Below are 11731 nucleotides of genomic sequence, written 5' to 3' on the forward strand. Positions count from 1 at the left end.
CCATCACCGGCGCTGGGCGAGCTCGAGCCCCGGCCATGGCGGCGCGGGCGAGCTGCAGCACGGCCACGCGCGGCGCAGGGACTAGCTGGAGCCCCAGCCACGGCGGCGCGGGCGAGCTCCAGCCCGGCCACGTGCGGCGCGGGGGCGAGCTCCAGCCCAGCCACGACGGTGTGGGGGCGAGCTGGTGTCACGAGCTCCGTTTCTTCTTCTTCTCCCTCCCTTCATCGCACGGGGCTGGGCGCGAGGCTGCACTAGGTGTCACGGGGGCGGGGCTGTCCACCTCGCGCACCACCGCGCCCACGCCCACCGCGTCCTCCAGGCGCGCCACCGCGCCCTCGTTCAGGAACCGCCGCGTGCGTCCCCGGTGCCGAGTAGCACTACGGGATACACGAGCTTTGCCACTCGGCAAAGTGCGCTCAACGCTCAGCAAATTTTTATCGGCAAAGAGTTGTTTGCTGAGTGTCAAACGTCGAGCACTCGGCAAAGACTATGCCGAGTCAAAAAAAAAACACTCGGCAAACATTTTTCGGAAAAAAAACAAGTCCCGTCGCCGCCGCCACCACCACCACGCCCTGCAGCGTTGCCGGATCCACGCCTTGGACCCACGTCGGCCGCCGCAACCCCATCGTCGCTGGCCAGCCGTCGTTGCGTCGAGCGGCTCCAAAGCACGCAACAGGCCAGGGCGGCCGGAGCTCGCTGCCGCAGGGGAAGCGCCCGTGCCAAGGCAGGGCGCCGCTCGCCTCTGTGTGAAGGGGCCGCGTCGGGGACGCCACCGGATCCCACACCACATAGCTCTTCTTCTTCCTCTTGAATCACCGGCTGCCGGGGATGAGGCAGAGGCTCTGCGCGCCGCCGAGGATGGCATGCGCGCCCACCGGGGAAGGAGCTCGCGCCGACGACGATGGCTTGCGCGCTCACTAGAGAGGAGCTTGCGCCGGCGACCGGCCATGGAGCAGGGGACGAAGCATCGTCAGAAAAAGCCATCGGAGAGGGAGGGGAGGGGCGCGCCGGAGGAGGGGAGGGAGGGGAGCGCCGTGGGCGAGCGGATCTGGGAAAGGGAGGGGAGCGGCACGGGCGAGCGGTTCTGGGAGGAGGGAGGGGAGTTGAGGGGAGGGAGGGGAGGGACGACGGCGTAATTAAGCAATTTTTTTACTTTGTTGAGTGTCCTGGATCTGGACACTCGGCAAAGTTTTTTTTTTCTTTTCATAGAAAAACGATTTTTTCCTTTGCCGAGTGTCCTAGATCTGGACACTCGGCAAAGTTTTTATATTTTTTTTTCTTCTGTTTCTTTCCCAGAAAAAAGATTTTTTTTCCTTTGCCGAGTGTCATAGATCTAGACAATCGGTAAAGTTTTTTTTTCATTTTTTTTTTCTCTTTCTTTCCTAGAAAAAAGATTTTTTTTCTTTGCCGAGTGTTCTAGATTTGGGCACTCGATAAAGTTTTTTTTATTTTTTTCTCTTCTCCTTCTTTCCTGGAAAAAGATTTTATTTATTTGCCGAGTGTAAAAAAACACTCGGTAAACAGGGAGTTTGCCGAGTATTTTTTTACACTCGGCAAACCTCCTATTTACCGAGTTTTTTTTTGCCGAGTGTTTTTAGCGCAGCACTCGGTAAAAAAACTTGTTTGTCGAGTGCCCGAGATAATACACTCGGTAAACATAAAAACACTTGGTAAATTTAACGTTTCCGGTAGTGTAGGCGGCCCGGACGACCATAACTGAGCTGAATGGTGGGGCCCAGCTGTCAATGATTATAACTTAATAGGTTTTAACGGAAGTGGCAATCAGGGAAACACGCATTATTTGATGGCAGTGAAGGAATTTTGGAAATTTTGATGGTAACGAAGGAAGTGCTATAGTTTTTTATTGCAATGAAGAAATCCTCTCTTCGTCATATTCCTGGTGACTCTAAAAACAACCAGATCAACCACTACTCGATAGTGTGCCATTTTAGCACACCAATAAGAGAAGTTAGTGAGCCTGTTCGGTTGACTGGTTCGTATCCTTGTTGGTTCGTGAAGAAGTACTGTTGGCTGGTTTGTGTGAGAGAAAAATATTGTTCCGGCTGGAAATTTACGATCGTTTACGACAAGCCACAGCCAAACGAATAGGCTGAGTATCATCAATGTATACAGGTCTAGCGGTATCCATCTTACCCATTTAAAAACGTCTCTAACTCAATGGCGGTTAAGCCAAGGTCTAGAGTTGAACCAACCGACGATAATGATTTCTCGAGATATAAGAAACCGAAGCTTTCCCCTAGCCAATGTTGTATCCCCTCGCAAGGGCCAAACTCCTAGTTAAACACCGTGGATTGCCCATAGACCTTGCCCACATACAAATGGGTTTTCGTGTGGCCTCTTTCCGACTACTTCCAGTTGTCTTCCCTTTTTTATGATTATATACTACAACTCAGACAATCACAGCGCACGTACACTCATCTCTTTGAACACACACACACAAACCTACCCTTATGAGCATCTTCGAAGACTAGGCAGCAAATTCTCAAGATTGATCTTAAGTCACCACAGACGCCTCGCTATCGACGGAAACGTTACCTATCACTTAAAGCAAAAGGCCATTAAATCTTGGAATATTCGCTCCTACGGCGAGTGGAACCCAGGACCTGAGATGCTACTAAGATCCTTGTAACCACTAGGCTACATGCCACTTTGGATCAAGCAATGGACAAAGAGATGAGTGAGAGGTGTTTGCTTAGGCTTATAAGGGTGTTTAACAAGTTAGAGTGCCAAGAGAGTCGGCCATGGGCCGACCAACATCTATTTATAATCTCCTTGGAGAAAACTAGCTGTTGTACCTCGGTACATAGAAAACAGGACTATCGAACCGTCCGACGACCACCGTCGGACTGACAGCTAACGGTTCGACGCCCTGCGAAGCTTGCCACGTGTACTCAGACCGTTTGAAAGTCATCGTTGCCGCCCAATTGCTTCCAGCGTCCGACACCCAGCAGAGAGGTCCAGAAACGTGAAAAGCCCCATCGGACTAGGCCAACGCTCATCGTCGGACCAAAGGTTAGGGTCCGACGACCCCCTTTGAAGTCTCACGCGCTGACAGGTGAGGCCAGGTGGATGAACAGTGAGCCAACATTACCCCGATCACCACCGTCTGACCAATCGATAGGGTCTGACTCCGACGTGACCCAAACTCGCCCAAGCCCAGGGTTAGCCGCGGACCTGGAGTTCAGCTAGTCTAACGCTTCTGAGTTAGGATCCGGTGCTCAGCAAGAGCATTTCTAGCCACTATTGAGCTTTCAGCTACGAGCTTTGTTCTCTCTGGTACACCATTGGTGGTCACACCACAAATATGGTTCGTGTGATATCACAACATTACAAGTCTCTCTGGATACAATAACGATGTGTGCAAGCACCGAATAACAAGCGCCAAGAGGTATGCAAACCTTAATAAGCCCAAAGCTTAAGCGTAGAGCAACCGCTGATTGGTGTCTTTTTTTTTCCTTAAAGGGGGACAGGACAGTACACAAGGCTGTTTGTATGATGCAGTTTTCAAAAACTGTAGTATCATAAAATTATGATTTTATAAGCCAAAGAGACACAAAACCGTGTTTTAAAAAGAAAAGCGGTCATAAGTAGAGTTTCTAAAACTCCAAAAAGATTACAATTTTGACAAAACCATGGTTTTAGAGACTACAATATTTATTGCATCTAAACCCCCAGTAGCTTTTAAAAACCAAAGTATTTTGTAAAACCCTAGTATTTTTTCAATACTTCAAAAATACTTTGCATCCAAACGAGGTCTAAATACAGTTTTCATCCATGAACGCGGCCAAAATTGGATGAAAATTAAACTTATTAGTGCCACAGATACAATTTTATCCATGAACATGGTCCAAATCCAAAGAAAATCTGTGACTAAGCAATCGGACAGCAAACCGAGTATATTGGCACGAACATCATGCAACAAACAAGAACAGTAGAGTACTACAAACAAGGAGGAAAAAATGCACACACAATGAATTAACAGAGTATTGTAGGTATCAAGTGGAGAACGAACATGTACAACGAAGACCACCCGCTCTGCTACTTGGGCGAGAGCCCTGGCGGCGGCGCCGGCGGCGCGAACTGTTGCGCCGCCTCGGCACGGCCTCGTTTCCGGCCGAGCAGGTAGCACCCGAGCGCCAGGACGATCAGCAGGAGGATCGCTGGGATGGATATCACAACCTCAAGCATGGCTGAACCTGCTCCAGCCCCTTCTTCCTGGCTTCCTAAGCTCTTCTTTGTAAGGCTGATGTCAACAGCTAACGCTCCGCGTGCGGCGTGCTATGCTATAAGAAACGATAAGCACCGACACGAACGAGGAGACATACAAGCGGGGCCAACCAATCCAGAGTGACGATCGCGACGACCAGCTCCGCGGATTGCTTCGGCTTCGGCACCAGGCGATAACGCCGCGATAAGAGTTGTTAAACGTTCCGACGTCAGAGAGCGAGGTCTGCCTTGTGTTGTCTGGAAGATGCTAGGAGAGGCCAGGAAAGGATCGCTGCTTCCAGGGAGGACACGGACCTTGCAACAACCTGGCGTCAAACCACTAACCAGTACCGGATTTCACCGTTTCCTGTTATGCCTTTGGAGGATAGGACCATTTCTTACAACTCCATTCCAATTCAAAGCAAATTTCTTACAAATTTGATGGGTTAAAAAACTTGAGACAAATACAAGAGATATCGGATATCACAGGTTACTGATTTTGTACTTCGGTGATGAATTGAACAGATGATACATGTCGTACCAATACAGGACAGAGTGGATGTGGTGCTAATGCAGAACACAACAGAATAACAGAGTTGTGGTTTCTCCAGTAAACTCGGCAGGCCAGCAAGGCAACAACTAACAAAAAGTCAAATCTTGCACAACATAAAGTTTTTTCCTCCTCCGTTAAAAGAAACACTAGAGACTATTAGCTTCCAGGGAAGATACAGACAATGGCTACACGGTAACACTTGTTCAAATTAGTTCTTTCTGTTGCTCAGTTAATTAAACAGATGAAATTACATGGGCATACGATCATAAGCAGATCTTGTTTGACAATGGTTATGTACTGCCTTGCCCAAGATAGTTCCCCTCTTGAAAAAGAGTCTTCAGATTACTGCAAGGCATAGAAAAACAACCAGGCAGGTATTAGTGTATTACATTGGCATTCCAATGGAGATTCTATCTTTAACAAAAATCTTAACAACTATCAACTATGAGACATATAACACAAAAAAATTCAGTGATGAAATTATGAAGTATTTGCAGATCCCTAATACAAGTGTCAAGTGATCGTAAAATTTCCAAGATGAATATTGTTTCTTTACACAAATTGCTTAATGGAAGTTTGTGTTTGGATTTTACTGTATCTACTCCACTACATTCATGAACTTGCACCTTAACAGAAGATGCAGCTTAAAGGAATATTCTGCTCGTGTAGCCATTTGGGTAATTGAGTTTATTACTAATACTGATTCAGGGGAGGATATGACAGCTGGAAACAGTTTTGATACTATCAGATAGTGTTCAGTCTCAAGGTAAGAAGATTTTACCTTTGGAAGAACCCAAGGAGATAGCGAAGAATGTACCAAAAGAGGCAAACCATCAAAATATCTAACATAGTCAAGGGATACATTTATTGAAAAACTTTAGAGCTTCTGATATTCTTCAGTCTAGTCATAAGAGCACCCAAACTTCCATGAACCTACTAGAGATCATCAACAGAATTTGTGCATGTATTAACAAAACCTTTTTACCATTGATAGATATAAAAAAGACATGGAAATTAATTAACTTATACTAAATAAAAGGCTGTAAAATTTCTTGCACAGTTTCAGGATCAAGGAAATGGGGGCACTGTGTACTGTGGAAGTAAAGTTGCAAATGATGGGACCTGAACACTAGCATTTGTAGAACTAGGCATTGCAAGTTCAAAGTGACCAGGAAGAACATGCAGCATAGCACCCTTAACTGCAGGATAACCACAGTTGAGCACCATGACAAAGAGAGGGTTAGCGTGACAGACTCAGGGACACGAGGAATACTTTGTCTTAAACAAGGTTCAGGTCCCTAACCTTGCAGTATGGTGCAATGATATTTTTACATTCTTATGTTTTCTCTTCATTTCCCAAAAGACTTAACTAAAATAGAGCTACAAATCACTTTAAGTTTGTATTACTCCAGAACAATGAAGTAGAGTGCATAGGCTACGACTAGGTTGGAGCTCTGCTAATGATTGGCAGACAAACGCAAGATCTGAAGACTGCATGGTAATTTAAATTTCCTGAGCTTCCAAGCTAATATAAAAATTGCTAGAAAATTCACAATATCTGGATGTTTTGGTGCTATGAAACTACGGAGTATAATCTTATTACTAGTACAAAATTCCTCAAAGGAGGCTCCAATATTCTGTTTGGCAACAATAATCTAAAGATGAGAAATTTCCACAGTTAAAGGCTGTAAACAGAATGGGCACTGACAGTGACAGATATCTAAATTCGATACATCCCAGGATATATCCTCACAGCTTTCTCAGATCTAGCAAAGCAAAACCAGGAGAAGACAACTAGACTGAGCCGGGCGCTAAAAGAATCAACTGATTTCAGGAGGCGAGGGGGAACACGACCGCAAGAGAAGCAATCGAGGGAAGGATACTGAAGAGGTAGCGCTCCCACCAATCGAGCATGTAGAGGCCGATGGTGACATTGTAGAGGTGGATCTTGCGCCCGATCCAGTTCATCCTCCTCCGCGACGCCCGGCGCCGCAGCTCGCCTCGTCCAGATCCGAAAGGCAAAGGAGCGGCGCCCTGTCTGATGCTCTATGACTATGAGGATTGAGGACGAGCAAGGCGGACGGACTTCTCTTGCGGGTCATAGCTGATCTCAGCCGTTACTTTTGTCATTGAACGCTGCAGATCAAAACCCATGGGTCCCGCTGATGCAGGAATTGTCGGATCTGTTGTAACCGGTAGGTCCTGGAGGTGGAGTTGGAGACCAGGTCAGCCTGGATCGAACAGTACTGAGTAGACTCGTTGAGCTTGCTCAGTGTGGTCTGTGGTGTAATGCAACCAGCTCAAACTCTATCATACACCCTGTACGTTAATTTCGACGATGCTTCCACGCGGGCCGTCGCTCGCTCTCGCCTGCGAAGCGCGCCTCGCCCACGACACTTGCTCCCTCCCATCGCCCATCCCACCCGTCGCACGCCCGGTCCGCGCGGATTCGACCCCCGCGTTGCGCGGCCCGCTCGCTGCGGCCATCCCTCGTCGCGCCCTATCCTACGCGCGCGATGCCACTGCTCTCCCCATCTCTTGCTCTATATCTCGCGTCAGCAAAGCGCCTCCCCGGCCATTTCCCCAACCACCAACGTCACCGGGATCATGGACCCGCCACCGCCGGTGCCTCCAGCAGTCCAGCCGCTTCCACAGGCCCCCGAGCCAGAGGCTCCGGAGAACGACTAGCGAGAAGGTAGCGAAGAACGTTTCGTGGAGCACTCTCGTGTATTGCAGCCCTGTACCTCTGCACGGCCGCGCAACTGCGCAAGACTGAGACACCCTTGCTGTAAGTTGGAACTTCCGTCGACCACGGCCATACAAGCCATTAGCAGGACCAGCAAATATTCCACGTCAATTAAGGATTATAACTAAACATAGTGGGGGCAACGCCGCAACGCAATAAGCAGAAGTGCAAGCTCAACATTCAAGGATCAAAAATAGTGTACATGCTCCGGTTAACAAACTAATGAAAGTCACATGAACGTCAGTTCAAGATAACCAGTTAATCCTCCAAAACATACATAAGCTGCAGTTTTTCAACAGAGACATGGCTTCCGTGAACCCAGAGAAAAGGCATAGCTGCAAGTTGACTGGTTGGGCGATCAGTTCGGGTTCCTCAGCACGATGATGACCGAGTCTCCCCTGAGGAACATCTTGCTGATGAATCTATCCTTGTTCACAGGCAGAGCCTTCTTTTTGCCCTTGCCAGTCTTGGGGACCTGGAAAGAAACGAATCCCAGGTCAATTGCACTTTCACAAATTAAAATCTTCTAGGATCATGAGAAACAATCAGTCTGATAGCTGAGTTCATTACCTCTGTCCACATCTCCCGCACGTTCTCGAGCACCATGTTACAGTGGCGATCAAAAGCACGAACCCGACCAAGTAGCTTCTTGTTGTTGCGGCAATTGATGAGCACCTGAATACATCAGGAAATCAGTTTTCGCTTTATTGACTAATTACAGACAAAATATAGCAGTAGGACATAAAATGGTGAGAACATGCTTAAATATCAAATTATTCCAGAGAATAAGATCAGGAGATGTACAGCAAAGCAACTACTACTTTGAACACAGCATGTATAAGCTGTAGAATTAACTGCAGCATTCATGAAGACACAGAAGATAGTGTTTTTAATGCAACAATGGATATTAAGGTTTTGATTGGGAGCAAAATGGCAGAAACAAGTGCATAACAGAAGCTGAGTCATGTATAGTGTCATTCCCATTCAGCTTCAAACGTGTATGGACACTAATAGCACTATACATGATTCAGCTTCTGTTAAGTACCTGGGTGACTCAGCTTCTGTTAAGGTGTCTCAAACCTGTATCCTCAAACTTGTATGGAGCCCAAAGAACAAAAACTAATAGCACAGTGCACATAAGTTTCTAACTAAAGCCCAAAGTAGGAAACAGTATAAATTGTATGGAGCACAGTGCACATAAGTTTCAAACCTGTATCCTCAAACTTGTATGGAGCCCAAAGTAGGAAACAGTATAAATTGCATACCTGGGTGTTGTTCTTAACACTCATCATTAGGACTGACAGAGGGCCTGTGCTAAATTCCTCCTCTTTCTTTCCAGCCTGCTGTAAATAGTTAGAAAAGAGAGTGTTAGCCATCTCTATGTATTGACAAAGGTGAGAAATGCAACAGACACAAATTATGCATTCCAATGATTCTACCAAAAACTAAAAAGTAGAATTCTCTAACTTCTCATCATTACATCTACGCTCATGAAGACAGCGTTCGAAATTTTGATCAGATACACCCAGATCTTGAAAAGCTAGTCAAAAAGCAATCTGGAATTGTGGATCATAACCAAAACCAAAAGTTTTGGATCATTTACTGGGTTCAGAACATATTTGCAACTGCAATCACAACAATAGCATCTGGACTATTTAACTGACTGATGCAGCAAATAATCTTAAAGTCCTTGACTAGCTACTAACATTAATGGCCATGTTCGCTTGTCTTATGAGCCGTACTTTTTCAGCGAACAAACGGTGTTTTTCTCTCACAACAAATCAGCCAACAGTACTTTTCAGCCTGGCTTATCAATTACTGTGAGTCTGGGACCAGTTCTGCCTTACTTGTTAGTTCAAACAAATAGTGATGCTTCTCTTGCGAAAAATATAACACACATATGTGGCAGATAAAATAATTCTAAGTGCGTAGAAATAACACCTTGCTTCAAACAAAACAGCTTCAGCTGGCTTATCAGCTAGAATCTACAGTATTTTTCTCTCGCAACAAAACAGCTTCAGCCGGCTTTAATACCAGCCGAACAGGCCGGACGTAAAAATTCAAAGGTTCTACCTCAACTAGCTAGCTAGCCTAGTTCTAGGGTAAGGAAAACAAGATCCAAAAATCAAAGCTAAAAGCTTTCCACAGTATCTTAAACTGAAATTCTAACCTAAATAATGGGGTTTCCCCAGAGTAATCTCTTGCTTCTAAAAGTATAACAGCAAATCGAAACAAGGAACCTGCATCTTTAAATAGGTCCAAGGGAGGAACTTACATTCTCATCCGCCATTGCCTAGCCTCCGCCCTCCTGCGCTGCGAATGGGAAAACAAAGAGCAGCCCAGTTAGCCAAGCTGACACGCGCGAAAAAAACACAAACGCAAAGGATCTAGACGATTTGCACCCAGGGGCGGACCCAGTAAAGGACATGGGTGTACACATGTACACCCAATAATTTTTGCAAAGCAATTGAAGTTAGTAGGCATATACATACACCTGTAATTAGATTCAGATTCGATTACGAATAGTATGTTAGGGTTTGAGCGCACGGTTTTGCCTACGAATTACGTTAAGGTTTGGGCGCACGGCTTCGCACAGCAAGAAGGGAGGGCCAAGGGGAGGGAATACCTGGTGTCCTGGTGGTGCTTGTCGCCGGCCAAGGTGGCGAGTGGCGAAGTAGGACAGCAGCGACGGTCGCGGGGGTGAGTGGCGAGTGGCTGCAGAGGGCGGACGCTGCGCCGGAACTGGTCGCGAGAACGCTGGGCCCGAGGTGGTGCTCGACCGAGCGCAGTCTCCTCTTCGGGTTGCGGCGAGGCGAGGCGATGGAGGAGATCGGCCGTGGGCGAGACGAGTTCAGGCGGCAGGCCAAACGTCGAGCAAAGTTCGAAAAAGCGGCGGTATGTATACGGTGACCTCGCCTACTCCCTATCCCCAGAATAATTAAGAGTTTCTTTTGTTCAACTTATATATAATATAACATATGTTTATATGAGTTAAAATAGCTTTTATTTAGCGTGATACTGTGTCCTATTTTAAAACGTATTGAATATGACCTGGACTCATAAGTCATGCTCATATGTTTCTCCATCACCTCATTCTACTACTTTTTTTAGATCTATCAGCGAGTTCAAATTGAAGTGCATCTACAATTCTACAGCCTGTTCGGAACTGTTGGCTTGTTCGTCGCTGATTCGTGAGAAAGTACTGCTGGCTGGTTTGTGTGAGAGGAAATACTGTTTCTGGCTTAAAAAAAAAACTGTTCATGTAACAGTGCGGGTGTGGGAGGGCTGGCCAGCCAGCCAGCCGCTCCACCCGATCAGGCTGCTATTTGTTTTCATATTCCTTCTTTTCCGGTGAGACTAATCTGACTCTAAACTTCAGACAAAAAAGAACAAAATATTACCGAGAAAAAAGAAAAAAATCGGAGTCCAAGAAAAAAAAAAAGAAAAAAACATCGGACAAAAACTACAGAAGCAGGAAAGCGAAAAAAAAAAAGACATTGAAAAGAAACCACGGAAGAAGAAAAATCTAAAAAAAACATCGGACAAAAATAATCTACCTAGGAAAAAGCCGAACGGCCGGGTAGAAACACGAAAGCGCAGGTGAAATAAAAAAAGAAAAAAACTAAAACCAAAGAACCCTTGTTTAATATTACATAAGAAAGGTAGATACTACATATACATCTCTATTTAGATTAGAATTTCTATTCAAATTTAGGATTTGAGAAATCTATTTGATTAGAATTTCTAGCAATCTATAAAACAAGAGGACTGCAAACAAATAAAGACAGTTTGGGCCAACGACTCTGGCCGCGACATGCACCCGGTTCGGCTCTTCAACAGCCGTGGGTACTGACACGTTTTCTTCACTTTTTTTTTATGTAGTGATACATCATGTCAATTCATGGAGCGGTGGAGGCAGCAGTAATGGCTTGTGATGTAAAATATGAACTTTTGAGTTGTGTTTGGCTCTTCAACACCTGTGGGTATCGATCTGTTTTCTTTACCTTTTTTGTGCAGTGATACAGCATGTTCCTACCAGTGACGGCGAGTTGGTGGACTCGCTCCTGGGATGACGTTTTTATGAGGAGGACGCTCGTGGAGGCGCTTCTATATGACTTGGGGTGTGTGTATTGTTGTCGCCACGGAGCGAGGATTGGAGACGACGGAAGCGTGTGGGCTTGAAAGGTTTAGGCCCTTGTTTGGGT

The 11731-nt window shown here is 46.2% G+C and overlaps 1 protein-coding gene and 1 pseudogene across 2 annotated transcripts; both read right to left on the bottom strand.

Annotated features, from left to right (window-relative positions):
- Positions 1 to 4682: 4682 nt before the first annotated feature.
- LOC136496776 (uncharacterized) lies at positions 4683 to 6994 on the bottom strand (annotated as a pseudogene).
- An 815-nt stretch (positions 6995 to 7809) lies between these two features.
- On the bottom strand, positions 7810 to 10282 carry LOC136498554 (uncharacterized). Of its 2 annotated transcripts, none has more exons than XM_066494461.1 (5): positions 10153 to 10282; positions 9802 to 9839; positions 8792 to 8866; positions 8097 to 8201; positions 7810 to 8001 (listed from the first exon to the last, which is right to left on the bottom strand). In XM_066494461.1, exons 2-5 carry the CDS (start codon positions 9814 to 9816, stop codon positions 7885 to 7887), a joined length of 312 nt encoding a protein of 103 aa, XP_066350558.1. In that variant the 5' UTR covers positions 9817 to 9839; positions 10153 to 10282; the 3' UTR covers positions 7810 to 7884. The 2 variants fall into 2 exon arrangements, with proteins under 2 accessions (XP_066350558.1, XP_066350557.1); XM_066494460.1 differs by having other exon boundaries at positions 8792 to 8869.
- Positions 10283 to 11731: the final 1449 nt, after the last annotated feature.

Source organism: Miscanthus floridulus, chromosome 12 (assembly GCF_019320115.1).
Source record: "Miscanthus floridulus cultivar M001 chromosome 12, ASM1932011v1, whole genome shotgun sequence".
NCBI classification, from domain to species: Eukaryota; Viridiplantae; Streptophyta; class Magnoliopsida; order Poales; family Poaceae; genus Miscanthus; species Miscanthus floridulus.

Coding starts and splice junctions, on each gene's coding strand:
- LOC136498554 (XM_066494460.1), bottom strand. Junction 8,202..8,791: donor GTGTTAAGAACAACACCCAG/GTATGCAATTTA, acceptor TGATGTATTCAG/GTGCTCATCAATTGCCGCAA. Junction 8,002..8,096: donor TGCGGGAGATGTGGACAGAG/GTAATGAACTCA, acceptor GTTTCTTTCCAG/GTCCCCAAGACTGGCAAGGG.